Here is a 16,434-nt window from a genome sequence, read left to right as displayed (position 1 = left end):
TCAGTTTTACTTGTGCAAAGCTTTGACAGACAACGTCAAACAAAGTATTGACTCGGTGTACTGGACACCATCGTTTATTTAATTTTTAAAAAATGACATTGATAAATAATATAAAAACAAATAATTAAAAACATTGAAACCCATGTATTATTTTCTTTACATGTTTGTGGTTGTAGCGAGACTAAAGGTGGAAAAGGCCAAAGGGAATGAACTCAATTGCAAAGCACTGAGATTGATCTCTGAGACTGACTTGCAGGTTCAAACTCTACAAATCTTCATAGATAATAGATATTTCCACATGCCGTGAAGATGGGCCATTGTCTTCGCTATGAGTCTGCAAAATGACGCACTGAAGCTGTTTTACCTTTGTTTACCAGATCCGCAGGCATCAGTGGTTGATATGTTCAGATACAAAGAGTTGCATCATGTTAAAAAATAATTTTTTTTGACTGACAACAGAGAAAAAAAGGCTTATTAATTGTGCCTCTCGTTTGTGGATTTTTCCAAACTGGTAGAAATTTGTTAAATTTTTTGGTTCTTTTTTACACTTTTCAAAGAGTTTAGTGGAAATCTGGAAGCATTTTTTGTTTTTCAGCCAACTCTAAACAGACTGTCCTACTGTTACCCAACCCACTTGAGCATGTCAAGTCTAGTTAGCACGACTGGAGTCTTTAGTCACAGTTACTGTCGATGCGTTTCCCAACACTTCCGCCACATGAATAATGAACAATCCTCAGCTGAGCACCGGGTTTCAGGTTTCTTATAACTCAGGAAGGCTATGAAAACGTTGAAAAAATAGGTGGAGCATGTAGTGAGTCTTAAAATGAAAATGTACGTTCAGATAAGTTCACCGCTACTCCTTTTAGGTACACTGATTCATGGGCGATCTTTATAAAATAGAGAGTGAATGCTGCTTGTCAAGACTCGATGCAATCTGCTGGGTTTCCTTAGTTAAGAACATTTTTTAACAATCTGTCAGTATGATTTGATTGAATTTGACTTTGTAATGGGCCTTGAGATGGCCTGTGTTGTGAATTGGTGCTATATAAATAAAATTGAATTGAACTGAGTAATGTTTTGCTTTAAGCATGAGAATACTTTTTTTTCAATAACGTACACACAAAGTAACAACTAAAATAAAGTCCTTACAGAACTGTGTGACTGGAACATGTTACGGAGCGACGCAGGGCTCAGGGTAAAGTTCACAGGATTCATGATGAAGAAGCTGGAAAGTCAGGTTGTAAAGGAGAACTGGTGGCGGTTTGAGTGGGCAAACTCAGAGCATTGAGCAATCAGCGGGAATCGGCGGGGCGAGGCCTTTGGAGCGGCAGAGAGTTCACTGGGTAAGGACAAAAGGAAAACTTGGGAATTAAGTGCAAGTGCTGCCCGACAGGTTGACTGAATGAACCAGAGGAGACGCAGAAGAGCTGCGGAGACGTAGCCAGCACTATATACCCAACACAAAGAGTTCATGTAGGAGTGTTCCTGTGCAGACACAATAGATCACTTTATTTACACTTTATCCTGTAACTTTATCCTGCAAAGTTACTTTAGTCTGAAATCCAATGCAATTCACTGTGCATACAAAATGTGCATACAAAATGACAATAAAGTTTGTCTAAGTCTAAGTCTAGATGAAGAAATCGTCCTGGTAGGAACCATATCAAGACATTCACACCACTGTCTGAACAAGAATATTTATTTAGAGTATTTATTTGAGGGTGTCCTTTAAAAGAAAACAATGTTAAACTAGAGGGCCCTATATACTGTACTGTGTTTTATAATTCAAACTTCCAAACTCAGATTCTCAATCCACCGTCTGACTTTTGAACACAACAATGCCCTATTTCACATTTTTGTTCTGTTCTTTTGCATCTGCACTACGACCAGATCCATTTCAGAGTCTATAACAACTCAATGTATCAAATCTGAGCTGTGTTATACTGCTCTATATACTGATTTTTCTAAAGCATTGGCACCTTGAAATGTTGTTTAGTTCAGTTTATTTACATAGCACCAACTCACAACAAATCATCAGTCAAACATGTAATGACATCAAACCAGTCACGTGGATGGAGTCAGTTACATGCAGTCACTAACAGTCAGCAACAAAATGATTTGTAACTTTTTATTTCATCTTTATTTTACCAGGAGAGTTCCCTTGAGACTTAGATTCTCTTTGGAAAAGGTGCCCTGACCAAGTCCAGCAGCAGTTCACGGTATTTCAGAATCAGAATCAGAATCAGAATCAAGTTTATTGCCACGTACGTTTGCACATACAAGGAATTTGACTTGGTGTTGATGGTGCAGACAAAACAAAATAAAATAGAATAGATATGTATACAGAAGCTATATACACACAGTAGACTGTGTGTTACTGTAATGCAGAAGCTTGTTAGTCCTGAACGGGGGAGAGGCAGTGTCCAGTGTCATGGGCGGCGGCTCTTGGCCTTGTTGATAAGGCCAGTAGCCAGTAGCGGATGGGAAGAAAACAGACTCATATAACAATAAAACTGTCAATAGTGGTTGGATTTAAATCAGCGTGATTCAAAATAAAACCTTATTTTGCACACCATATCTAACACATCTGTGATCAATAGTAAATTAGTGAAGCAAAACCCCTCCTGTGTGAGCAGCTCCTGCAGTTTTGTAGTTGATTCCAAAAGGATTGAACAGTTTGTTTTAACAGGTTATGTCCAGACTTCTGGTACCAACAATAAAAAAATATGTGCTTTAAGATTTTCCTCATTTTGTCACGCAGATCATGTAGGGGGGCATTCAGTGAATCCCTTTAAATGAGATCAAAAAATAACTTTTTTGCCTACATGCAAATCGCTACGCGTGGAGCCTAAACTAACAGCTCACGTCACCCCGACCGCTCCATTCTCATGATAAAACATGGTTCCTGTGGCAGCATCATGCTCTGGGGAGACTGTTTTGCAGCTGGGACAGGAAAGGTGGTAAGAATTGATAGGAAGTTAGGTGAAGTTAGACACAGGGCAATCCTGATGGAAAACCTGGAAGAAGCTGGGAAAGACGAGATCAGGGCAGGGCTTCACGTTCTGGTAGGACAATTATCGCACCTGAGCTACAATGAAATGGGGTTCGATAAAATAATTTTCAGCTGTTATCATGGTCCAATGAAGTCCATACCCAAATAAAAGTGGGAGTCTGTGGTAATATGAACATTCATGTTCACAGATGGTGTTAATCCAGACCAAGCTGGAGCTGTTTTCCAAAGAATAGCAAAACATGAAAGTGCAAAAGCTGGTAGAGATATACCCTAAGAGTTGAATCTTCCAAAAATATTGGCCTACAAATGCTAAACTGTTCTTCTTCTAACCCATGTATCCCTTTCTTTCAACTTTATAGTTATGCATTAGGCTACTTTATAATCGTAAAAAATCCCAATAAAATACAGGGAATTTGCTGTGGTTGTAGAGTGGCAAATTGACAAGGCACTGTGTGTTTACAAGGCTTGCTGGAAAATTATGAAAGTCTCTGGAATAATAAGATTTTAAAGTTATTTAAAGTTACAGGTCATGCAGTATTGGAAACTTATTTTTAAACATAACTTTTCAACACATTCTGTCCCCGTTTGAAACAACAGATGCATCCTGATAAAACAAAAAATTATTCTTTCACAATGATTGGATGGAAAAAGGTATTTGGTCTGTTCTACACCTCATGGAACTAGATGGAAACGTTTTATCATATGATGCTTTTATCAAAAAATTCACATTAACATGTACAAAAATGTTTAATGACGTTTTAAAGGCAATTCATCCTGTTATGATGTTACTAATTAAAGGCACAACATATTCAACAGTTACTCTAAAAGAATCCTCTTTGACTATAAATGACTTTGACTTCATTGACAAAAAATTGCAATAAATTTACAAGAAACACTTTGACTTCAATGTTATTTCCATCAACCTCAACAAGAAAACATTTGTTCAAAAATTATGATGATATCTCTTTAAAAAAAAAATCAGAACCAGATATCTTTCTTTCGCACTCCCACAAAAAGTAAAAGAGAACCATTTCAAAATGATGTACGACGTTTACCCTTTTAATTACTTTTTCAACAAAAATAAATAAATAAATAAAATAATCAACATAAATACCAATACCTGTGTGTTTTGTGATTCAGATTAAGACAGCAGAACATCTATTTTTTTAATGCAATGTCATTAATCTTATTTTAGAAGGATTTTCAAAACTGGATCTTACATAAGAATTATTTTCCACTTTTGAATTTTGATATAGTAAAGGTTGGTTTTTCAACGGGGGGAAAATAATCAAATCGAGTATTTTAATCCTTCTGGCTACAGTTTTTATTCACAGGTGCCGCTTTTTAAAAATTACCCTCACTTTTAATATCTTTATAAATGAAATATACTTATTCAGTGAGGGATTATACCGTTGCAACAACCAAAAAGCCCAGGCAGTTATGTAGTATATCAATAATTTAATTTTAAATGTGAAAATCCTCTTGTAATTATGTTTATAATTTCTGGTTATGCTCTGTTTATTTATTTTCTTGTAAACTATTTTTTCTCTTTTTTTATGTTATACATACTCTACTCAGTTTTAACATGTTGAATAACTATAATTTTGTTTCTGGAATATACCTTGATGTAATATTTGTGAATCTCTAATAAAAACAAGAAAGAAAAAAAAAACGAAAAAAAAAAACAAGCCATGCTGGTGTTGTAAATAGATGTCCCACGCAACACTGCCCCCTATCGGCGCAGACAAGCCCCGCCCCGCCTATCAACATCCCCAGTCGGTGAAGGGAAGCTGGGAGACCGCGGAGGAACAGGAGCTGGCGGCGGCAGGGGATCAGCGGCTCCCGCGTTCGTCGGACACTCAGCTATAGCTGCTCCCAGGCAGTGGTGGTGGTGGTGGTGATGGCGGCGGCAGTGGAGCGAGGAGGCGTTCGGGCCACTTTCCTGAACCCGGGGGGCGGCGGCGGCGGCGGCAGCGGCGGACCTGCACCGACGATGCTGCCGACCGGAGCGCTAGCCGGGGCTGTGGTCCTGGGCTCAGGCTCCAGCAGTATGCCCGTGCCCATGAACCTCTTTGCGACCTGGGAGATTGACCGATCATCTCCGAGCTGCGTTCCGAGGTAACAAATACACTGCTGTGTTGGGGAGTTACTGATTGCGCGAACCAAAAATTATAAAAAAAAAAAAAAAAAAAAAAAAAAAGCATCGCTTAATAAAATATCCATTGCTGTTAACAACGCCCTCATTTACCGTGTTATGAAGCAGGGGGGAGACGAGCCGCTTCACGTTCCCACAACAGAGCCTAGCTAGCACAGGGGGGGTGCTAATGCTAAAGCTACCTAGCTAATAACGCTGATGCTTTTTTACTGTTTAACCTATTTTATTTTTTATTACAAATTCGAATGTTATGTGACATTTGTTCATTCGCAGCTGTCACACTTAGTCAAAAATACTCTATTAGCACACACACACCCCTAAAAGAAAGTTGTTAAAAAAACCTTTATTACAACATTAAATTGCGACCGTTATGATGACAAGCTAACAAAAGTTGGGTCCGGTTGTCAGTTTGAAATATTCTCTCCGCTTGTTGTCTACGTTTATGCACCAGTTTAAAAGTTTTTTTCTGTTTCTTTTTTCTTTTTTGTTTCCTCATGTTGTGTGTTAATGGCAGGCTGTTTGATCCGATTTACTGAACGCATGCCACCTAATAAGCATAACTGGCTATAAATACATGCCGAGCAGGCATCCTTTTCATCTTTTTTTTTTTTTTTTTTTAAACAGCAGATCTAACTGATCTATGTCCGGAACTGGCTGGCAGTCAGAAAGTCAACACATGTTTCTGCTTTTTTTTTTTTTCTTCTTCTTCTTTCCTGTGCGTTGTTGTTGTTGTTTTTCTGCGCACACGCTCTTTTAGGTCAGCGTTACTCTTGTCAATTACTGCAAAAAAAAGGGCAAATGCCATTGATTTAATGGCGCTGAATGCAGTAACATTCAATACCCTGCCTGTTGCGTGGATCATCGGTGGACGGGCATCGCTGCCACCTGATCAGGAACACTCTCTGGGGGTCCTGCGGGTGCATTAATCAGCTTTGACCTAGATTTGCTCGGGATAGAAGTGGGCTCGCAAAAAGGGGGAGGGCTTTCGTTCCACTTTATGCCGATGTGCATGTTTGTGTTGTTGCTCCAGTGCCTGCATGGGTATGTAAGGTTTGAGGGGAATCATGGCACATGGATTATTACACTAATCAGGCATTTATCTGACTTTTATTAGACCCAAAAAAAATAGATGAAAGTGCATGCCAGTGGTTGATGGTGGGGGGTTCTTGGGGTTTGATGGATTTAATTGATGGGGGGAAAAAAATATTTGACTTGTCATTTGCTCCTTTACAAAACAGGATATGGGTAAACATGGTGAAAATCAGTTGGCTAAGTATCCTTTTTATCAGAGCTGATCAGCGATTGGCGGGTAGCAGATCTTCTCCTGCAACAGAGCTCAGAGCTCCCACTGTTTCCACCCTATAAAAACACAGAAATCCATATGAGTTCATGCTCTTTTTTTATTTTTTTCCAGCTCAATGAAAATCAGATAAATGTCGGGGACTTTTACGGACAAAACGGTGTGATCTTGTAAGTCTTCTATTTTCTGCTGGAGTGAAAACTGTTATATTTTATCAAAAAGCCTGCAGCACGTTTGTGCTATTGTCATTTTGTAAAAAAAAAAAAAAAAGAATAAAGAAACATGGAATAAGCAGGTTAAACCTCAGAGAAAATTGGAAATTGGTATGAGTCAGAGCAAATCTGATTAATGCATCCCCAAATACAGCTGTAAAACATTTCTGTTTTCGCCTCCCTACCTCCCTAACCCTAATAATAAAGAGGAAGAACCTCTGATTAACTGTTGCGTATCTGATTCTTAAATCATTCATTTATTTGAAGTACATGGGAGCGCCTTTCTGTTGTGATTATTCATTTATTAAGAACATAAGAGACATCACATTGTGAGGGAGAGAGCACTGATTGTTGCAAAGACCTGCTGTTAAAGAAGAGTTGGCTAATATTTCAAAGCAAATAATGTGAGTGGACATTTTAAACCGTCTTAGCATTTTAAATAAGGGTTGGCTTTTATGGTTAGCTTTACAGACCGACGTCTCTGAAGTGTTTTTGCCAGTGCGGCCCCTGTTAGTGCTTTGTTGTGCTTTGTTATCACTTATTTAAAAGAGTCAGAGTTCAGACTGAGCTGATGCTGCACAGAGTGCAGGGAACACCGATTAGAAAGCGGGGAAAGACAGAAATAGGCGCGCAGTATCGCAGCTGATGTCGTCTGGGGCTGACATCGGTTCATCGTTTGAGTAATCGATGAATCTGTTGAGTTTTTTTGTAGCTCGATTAACTTAAGAAAGAGATACTTGTAGTAAAATAACATAATTCAATGAACGTGTGTTTTGAACTATGAAAATCCTAACATTTAATGCCCATTTTGAAAGCATTGTAAACATGTAAAGAAAAAAAAAGCTAAATTCAATGCTCATAACATTTAATTAATTTAATTAGTGTGGTCTTTATATATTTATATGGCTATCCTTGTTTGGCGAAATAGTTGACAATACAATTAGAGCTGCAGCTAACAATGATTTTGGTAAATTATTTTTTTTTTTATCAGGGGATTTATAACGGGATGACACAAGGTGCTTGATGGGAGATTTTTCTTGCAAATTTTGAACCAGGTATAGCTAAAACCTGGATAGAGCATATCTACAGTCAAAAGGTTTTTTTTGTACAGTGTTTGGCTTAATTAGTGCTCTCAATGGGTTGTTCTTTTAGCAAATGCCATGTAAACTTTAAAACATACTCCAGTTAACGATTGTTCAGTTGGTGATAATTTCAGTAATCACTTAACTTATAGGGTTTCCTCTAGGATTTAATAAACTGTGGTGGTGCTTTTTTGTGGGGGCTGGGGGGGGGGGGGCTAATTTGCATATTTGTTAACAGCTTTGGGACCGAGGCTGTAGGAGAGCTTTTGCCAAGACAAGAAGAAGGTTATAAAAAAAATAGCGATTAAATGTGTTTGGAACTAAAAAAATTCCCTTTTATTAAACGATTTATGAATTTAGGGCAGCGGTGTCCAAACTTTTTGCCAAAATTGTTAAATCCAAAGTACTCAAGGGCCAAAAGATGAATAAAAATAAACAACATAACCAAAAATATTGTGATTTTCCTTTACCTGGCCAACAAAATATGATAATTTCAAATATATATGTTAAACTGTATTTAGCCTGTTTTATTAAATTATTTCCACCCAGATTTTAATTCTGTAGTGGAGTAAAAGTTGCCCTATTTAGTATGAAATTAAAGCAAAGGTAAAAAGCGTGCTTATTAACGGACATTAAATTAAACATTCAATTGTATGATTTTAACTTGTCTATAGTAAATTTACCTTAAGTAAAAATAAAAGCGTTTCCATCTGCATCAGCCACCAGCGCTGGTCGGCCAAATATTTCTGGAAATGCAGTTGGAGGGCCGCACAAAATTCTCACAGGGGCCACAGATGGCCCCCGGGCCGCACTTTGGACACCCTTGATTTAGGGTATATATTATTGATATAGGGTACACATATACCATATACGTTACATTGTTTTAACACGTATATTAATATTAAAAAAACTTAATTCTGAAGGTGTGGCGGCTTTTATTTAGCCGTGGTCGTGCGCCACGATCAATCACATGTAGGGGAAACCCTGGCTTAATCACAATCAGGTTAACTGCTTCAGCCCTAATGTCGCCATCGTAACGTCTACCATAGAAAAGATTAGATCCCAAAAGGGGGAAATAAGTGTTGTCACAACTTGTGCAGCCTTGATCTAAAGGGAGCCAGTAACCAATCAAAGTTGAGCAAATGTGAAATGTTTGTCTGCGCTTCTCTGGAGATTCATCCACTCATACCAGAGCCCCGTTTTCAGGTTCCTTCCCTGCTTTGGATGTGACAAATCCAATTTTTCTGTCAGCTCTCGGTCCAATCAACGATCTATTGATGATCTTTTGACGTGGCAGCTTTGCTTTCTTATTGTTTTTTTTTTCCCTCTGAAAGTAGGATGACGAATAACGTTTCACTCTTTAGCGTCTGAAAGCCAGAGCTGGGTTGCTTCCTTTCTTGCGGTAAAAGCGGTCTGAACGGCCATTTGTTCGCCGTGCGGATCCACGACGCTTCGCCTTCTGATGATCTCCTCATCAGGAGCCGGGACAGCTGACTGCGGGGTGGCACCGGAGAGCGAACATGTCCAGCTAGCTGCGCTCTTAAAGCTCGGCTCCCAGATAAAGGAAGACTACATGATGGTGCATTATTAGAGCGGGTGATTTCTCGTGTCCCCTCCCCCCACGACGTTCTGCGCCGTGGAAAGCTTAGAATGGGCTCTGTTAAAGACAAATGTCGCTGAGGGTGGTAACAGATTATTGTTGACGCTCAGGAAAAAAAAAAGACTTAAAGTTTAATTTCCCCCGGTCTGCGTTGATTAGGAATAACGCTACCAGAGTTCTGGTTAATTAGGTTAATGTGTGGTTTTTAAATATTTTATTGTGATTGATCTTCAGAGCCGGCCGCTTGTTAAAACAGGGAGGGTGTGAGTAATTTTCAGAGTAACTCTTGGTTTGTGCGTATTCAGAGGTCTCAGACGTGTTGCTGCGCTCAGTCCTGCGAGGAGCCCAACCCGAGGCCTGTTTTGGGAGCTTTAGCCTTCGCATTCTTTCAGGGGCTGGGCTCCTTCTTCTGTGCAGCTGTTTGTTCCTCCGCTGCAGCCAATGTGCACGTCCAGCCAGTGGAAGGGTTTCAAACTGTTTTGGCTGGCTGTTTTTATTTTTTTTTCTTCTTTATTGGTGTATCTGTTTGTAATGCGAGTGGCATACGCCTGACATCACGCACAGCTGAGGGGCCGTCGCTAAGTACCGGCTGGTTTTACTGTCTAAAGCGCCGGCAGCTCTAATAAAACCAACGCTCTGCCTTCATGGACTCTTTTTTTCTGCAAGGGTTTGTGATTCCTGACAGTTATTCTGCTGACCCCACCCTTGGCACTTGGCCACTATATGACATCTTTTGTCAGCTGCCTCCCTTTGTGAAGCTCTTAAGCGTTACAGAGACTAAAGTTAGGTGTGCGATTTGTTCTCTGTTCTTTGCAAGTGGAGTTTTATTTAGACGTGCACTGGGTGATATATATCTGATTCTGTGGGAGTCATATACGGGCTTCATAAACTGGCCCGTGGTCGCTGTCGATCACGAAAAGGCTATGACATCACAAGTCAGTAAATACCGCATGTGAAATAAGTTAGATTGGGACTTTCAGTTTTATAGTCTGTAAACGAGGGGATCGTCGGCTTATCTGGCAACACTTGTTTCTGTGTAGAGCTTGTGTTAGGGCCGCTCAATTACGGAGCTCAATACCAAACCATTTAATAACATTGATCAATGAGCTTGTAAACACGCTAAATTTATTTCACAGGGAGGCAGAATTAAAAAAAAAAGGTTAAAGACTAGGAAATAGCTTTAATTTTTTTTTAGGGCTGCAGCTATCGATTATTTTAGTAATCGATTAATCTAGCCATCTTTTTTTTTTTTTATTAATCGGTCAGTCTAAAAAGAGATACTTTTAGTAAATGAACATTCCTCAATAAACAAACATTTGGAGATTAAACATTTATTGCATATTTTAGATTCATTGTAAACGGCAAAAACATGTAAAAAAGAAAAAAAAGACATCCAGTGCTCACAACATTACAATTTAATTAATATGGTCATATATATATATAACTAAGGATTATTTTGGTAGATAATTGATTAAAAAATTAATAATCTGGTAGCGATATGTGCTAAATGGGAGATTTTCTTTTATTTGATTTTCTTTTTTTTATAGAATTTGAACCAGGTGATGCTAAACTTATGTGACTGGAGGAGTTCTGTATAAAGCACAGTTACTGACAAAGGAGAGTTTTCATCCTGAATGCTAAGCTTAAATGTTTTGACGATTATTTTAATAACCGATTAATCACAATTATTCTGATTCAGTGTTTCATCCGTACATTTTTCTAAAACCGTTTTTTTTCTGTATATTTTTTAGTGAATGCACAATTAAGCCCTTCTTCTTATGTAAAAACTGGATTTATTTAGTAAAACACTTAAAACATACATGCTCAAAAACATTTTTTTGGGTGGGGGGGCATTGAGTAGCTCTAATTTACGTTTCGCATGAGATTAAAAATCGCTCTGTCCTTTTTGTAAAGAAAGGTTTCTTTCCTACTTTATGCTCTTTATGCTTTATGCTCTCAGCTGGTCATTGTGTTTTATAATGATTCACCAAAGACATTCAGACAATCCTCACACGTTCTGTCCTATCTATTGTTTTCTGTTTTATCCAATAAGATCTGGTTTACTACAGGGGTTATAAATCAGAAAGCTGCGATAACGTTCAAACTGCCCTCCAGCTGAAACACAACGAGCGTAATAATTATTTTTAATCATTATTTTTAAGAATCTATTTGTATGACTGCTTAATCCTCAGTGAATTGTAGATTTACTGAAGATCTTTGCATAGAACGCAGTTTGCTGAAATAGCACGCTAGCGCTAGCCGTAATGTGTTTGTCCTACGGCTTCAGGTATGGGCAGAAGTTGTCTCCCCGCTGCGTAAAATGTTCTCATGTTTGTAGGAATCTTGTAGACTTTTCAAGGCCTAATGGTTCAGCTTCAGGTCTCTTCCGCTCACACGGCTGCGTGTGAACAGGAAGCAGCACCTAAGCCGAGGGGTCACATCTCACGGAAAGACGGGAAGCTGCGGCGCCCAGCGCGCGCACTCTCTGTCGATGTTTCTTTCTTATAAAACACAACACACAGGCCGAAGAGGTGTTACTTTGTGTGGGGAAAGTTTGCGAGCCACAATCGAGCAAATTCTGCTACGTTACACGTTTTAGAAAAGAAATGCGTTTAGTTTTGTTTGTTTGTTTTTTGTCCTTGGGAGACGTGGAAGTCCAAAGGAAAAGGAAATGTGGCGACACTGCAAAAAGGGAATTAAAAGTAGGTAAAAATTTCTTGAAATTAATGTATTTTTCCTTGATTTGAATAGCTAAAGAAGACTATTTGCCAATGGAATGAGAATCTCTACCCCTAAAATAAGATAATTAGACACCCTGCACTTGAAATAAGATGATGGAGATGAATTGTTCTTATTTTAAATGCGGAAATCCTATTCCATTGGCAAATAGTCTGATTTACCAGCTCAAATCAATGAGAAATCCACTAATTTCAAGAGGATTTTACCTACTTTTAGTTCCCTTTTTGCAGTGGAGGAGTGTTTAATTTTTGTTTAATTGCGCAGCCTCGTCTGTAAAATTCAACACAGGAATAAAAAAAAATAATAAAAAAATCACAGTTTGTTTTCATTTGGGTTTTATGCAAATGAAAAACCTCCACCTTTCGACGACCAAATAGATAATTTTTCATAAGCGAAACCTTTGGGGGGGGAAAAAATCTAAAATATCACACGGCCAAAGAGATCCAGCATGGTGCATCTCTGTGTTTTTTTTGTTTTTTTTCCGACGGCACGTCTATGTGAAGGGCCTCTGTGTGCTAGATGGGAGCTGTTAAAGCCTTGTCCTGAACAGGCGGTCTGGTGGAACAGTTGGACTTGAATTGTTTTGATTCCAGGACTCCCATGCTTGCCAGACTGCCACCCCCAGTCTTATAAATGCCATGTGGTGTTGGTTTTGTTGCTTATTTCTCCTCGGAGGAATGCATGTTTTTCTTTGTCTGCTGATTTTGACACAAAACCTTTAGTGGGGGCGTAGAGAGGGAGAGAGAGGAAAAAAAAAACATATATCCCCCCTTAGCTTATAGCTGACAAGGGCCGCAGTCATGCTGCTGACTAAAGAGGACAAGAGAGTCGTGGGATGAGATTCATAAGAATGCTCTGTGTTCACATAAGCGTTTTAATCCTATTTGGGTTTTAATATTTACACAAGTGACCTCACTGGGATGGTTTCCTGGTGGGGGGAAAAAAAAAAAGAGATGAAAAGAAAGAATTGGTCTCCAAGCTTAAGCCTTTTCAAAGAAGTGAAGCAGTTCTGTTTTAGAGGGGGAAAAAAACGAGAAGAGGGAAAAACCGTGTGTATTGGATCTTTGCTGATTGCTCCATTGTTGATCTAGATTATTCAAATTCTTTTTGCGAATTTGTGTTCCTCGGATGTGTCTTTCGCCATCACCGCCGAAGCACACAACCAGTTTAGGTACAGACCTTTGGCGGGACCTTCTCAAATGCTCGGCGACACAAAGAATTTTAGGATCCGGTTGTAGATAGTTGAGTAGAGATGCACCAATTAATCAGACATAGGCTGGAATCTGTCAATAAGTTTTGTATGTTCTGTGCTCTTCACTAAATGTGCCACAGTTGAGGACTTTTCAAGCTATAAACGCTTTAAAAGCAGCAAAGAATTTGATGCACTTTTAAGTTTGACTCATGAATTGTGATATTCCTCTTTTATATAAAACTGCTAGCTTACAGCTAGTAGCTTCATTGAAGGAACCAGCTGGACATTTGGTCTCACTGTTTGTTTTATAGTTCTTGGGAAGAAAATCTGACTTTCTAAGATATATGTATGTCATCGGAAACCTGAAATTGACATTGCCCAGGAAAAGTCTGATCAGTGCGTCTCTGAGCGAAGGAAAAGGCAGATTTTAGCGTTGCGATTATAAACTAGAGGCTCAGTAATCTGCACCAGAATCAAGCTGACCTGCACCTATCTGTGGTATATTAGGTGTTAGTTAGGAACCTTTTCGGACGACACTACGGTAATTCAGAGGTTGGTATAATGCTTATTAGTGTTAATATGGTCAGAGTATAAATGTGCTGCAGGAAGATAAGGCCTGCTTTCTAAGTTAGAACGTACATCTCAACATGAGATCAAGATTTGTGAAAATTACCCTTGTGCAAACCATTTTTTATTCCTAAACTTTTGCCAAAAGGTCTTATGGTACATTTATTCAGCTGCCTTTATGCCAGTTTAAATATTTTTAGAGTAATCATTTTATTTCCCCCCCCCCCCCTCCCCCCATGGTATATTTCTCAGTAATTTAAAAAAAATTAAATTACTTTTTTTATTCCATTTTATTCTCCACAATATATTCCAAGAACTTAAAGATTTGTAAAATCTATTTCAAGTAGGATCTGAATTTTTTAGTATAATTTTCTGCTTTATTGCTAATATGCACTTTATTTTAGTTTAGCTTCTTAAAGCAATGTTACAAAAGATCTGAAATATAACTAGTCATGCTGGCCGCCATTTACAGACGTTCCTGGTCCTCCCAGAGTATAGGTTCCACTCGGTCGCTCTGGTTTTTCTACCACTGGTTCCCTGTATGTTCTTGCATTATACTTTCACCATTATTTCATGCTATTTTCACTGTATTTGCACCAAAGTTCGGTTCCTCTAAAACCGAAAATCAAAGACTTGTAGGCGGCTAATATGTTTATTAGGGATGTTTATATCTATTGATGCTCTGTGCTTGATGCATTAACTTAAGCAAAAATATGGGAAACACCCTTTTAAACTTGGTGATAGTTTTACGTTTCTAATTGAACAGAATGTTATACTTTTTTGTTTATTTACAGACAAGGTCTGAAAATTAACACTCCCCAGACAGCAAATGCGAGTACATTTTCCGTATGGCGAGTAAATTTCAGAGGGCTAGCTTCCACTTGGCGAGTAAATGTTTGTACCAAATACGTCGTGTTTTTCAGTCATCATTTGGTTGGATGCTTCTTTATGTTCTTTTGCTTTCAATTCGCATGACAACAAACGCACACGTACGCAAACACTCGCACATGTCACACAAGAGCGACAGCAGCTACGTCATATCCGTTTGCTAACAGCTAGCGTTTAGCTCAGGCTAATTATGTAGCATAATTATATTATGCGGAGATATTTAGCAGGAGTCAGTCAGACTTACTTTGACCGGTAAAAAAATATGCTTGGCCGGTTGATTTCTACGTCTACCGGCCAAACTTGGCTGGTGAACCAGGAAGTTCATTTCGGACACCGTTTACAGAGTAACAGAAATGTAACGAACTGATATTAACGGGTTAATCAGTCAGGCTGTCTGCTGTGGTAGTGCCTACTGTCGGCTACTTAGGTTTAGTGGATTGTCTTAAAAAATGTATAGCAAATATATGTTCTAAATTATCTAGTTATTGAAAGAATACCATGTTCATAAAAATATAGCAGACTGATTTGAAATGTGTACAAGAATACAAATTAGCAAAATGCTTTTCTACAGAGCAAATAAAGAAACTGCTTTTGATGCTTCAGTTGTCGTGGCGTGTAGCGCGTGTGCGTCGCCCATGTTGTGTTTAGAGACACTTGGAGCTGACACAGAACTGTAGACGGTGCCTTCTGGGTCTCATGGAGCTGGTGAGATTGAACAAACAGGGTTTTTGCAGTAGGTGACAGAGCAGTATTCATCTTTTTTACTGAAAATATGTAAAAACCAGCAAGCACTTCCCTGAAGGACTTATGACAACGTCTAATAATAGACAAGCTCCCATCCTGAAGAATTCTCCTTCGTATTTTCAGAGATATTTAGCCACAATATCATTTTACTATTTAACTCAATCTGTTTGGGAAAGTAACCATACCCATTCTAAATAAAAATTCTTCTGTAGCGATAATATTATTAAAGTATAAGGATTAATCATTTAATCAGACAGAAACTGGGAAAAGGTTACAAATGTTATTAAAATTGTTAAGAATTTGTTTCCCCTATAGATAAAAATATCTCCAATGTAATTCTACATGCTTGAGGTGATCTTAAACTGCAAACACTGAACTGAAAATAAGTAACATTTTCTTGAAATGAGTGTATTTGTCCTTGAGTTGAGCAGGTAAATAAGATGATCTGCCAATGGAATAAGATTTTTGCACTTAAAATAGGAACAACTCATCACCATCATCTTATTTTGAGTGCAGGATGTCTAATTATCTTATTTTAGGGGTCAAAATGCTCATTCCATTGGCAGATCATCTTATTCACCTGCTCAAACCTGGACAAATACTTTCATTTCAAGAAAGTTCTACTTATTTTAGTTCAGTTTTTGCAGTGTAGTGCTTCTTTTTATGTCCTTGTCCCGATGGATGTGCCGTTCTCACCCAGTCTGTTCACCGTCCACCAATCAACACTCAGACCCCCTTCTTCTTGCCTACTCCCACTCCCTGAAATGTGTCGAAAATCCCTCGGTTTCCTTCCCCGCTTTCCTGAAGGAGCAGGAATTTCCTTGGGAAACATTTCGCATTCCTGGGAACCAGAGATCCGGCTGTGCAGCCGGAGAACGGGCCCGCTCCAGGTTTTGTGTGTTTTCGCTGTTGTCGACCAACAACAAAACTGTCAGGAAGGGA

The 16,434-nt window shown here is 38.8% G+C and overlaps 1 protein-coding gene across 5 annotated transcripts in view; it reads left to right on the top strand.

The window, feature by feature from the left end:
- The first annotated feature begins 4,773 nt into the window (after positions 1-4,773).
- LOC105919066 (phosphofurin acidic cluster sorting protein 2) overlaps positions 4,774-16,434 on the top strand; it is a 71,771-nt gene continuing 60,110 nt past the window's right edge. For 3 of the 5 annotated variants that reach the window (XM_036125918.1, XM_036125915.1, XM_036125917.1), the window contains exon 1: positions 4,775-5,131. In XM_036125918.1, the coding sequence (XP_035981811.1) occupies positions 4,914-5,131 (218 nt within the window). In that variant the 5' untranslated portion in view covers positions 4,775-4,913. Of the gene's footprint in view, positions 5,132-16,434 lie in introns of all 5 variants that reach the window. The other 2 variants (XM_036125919.1, XM_036125914.1) reach the window with 1 other exon arrangement.

The sequence above is a fragment of the Fundulus heteroclitus genome, chromosome 22, assembly GCF_011125445.2.
Source record: "Fundulus heteroclitus isolate FHET01 chromosome 22, MU-UCD_Fhet_4.1, whole genome shotgun sequence".
NCBI classification, from domain to species: Eukaryota; Metazoa; Chordata; class Actinopteri; order Cyprinodontiformes; family Fundulidae; genus Fundulus; species Fundulus heteroclitus.
The sequence above is the reverse complement of the archived record's forward strand: the minus strand, read 5'-3'. Positions and strand labels throughout refer to the sequence as shown.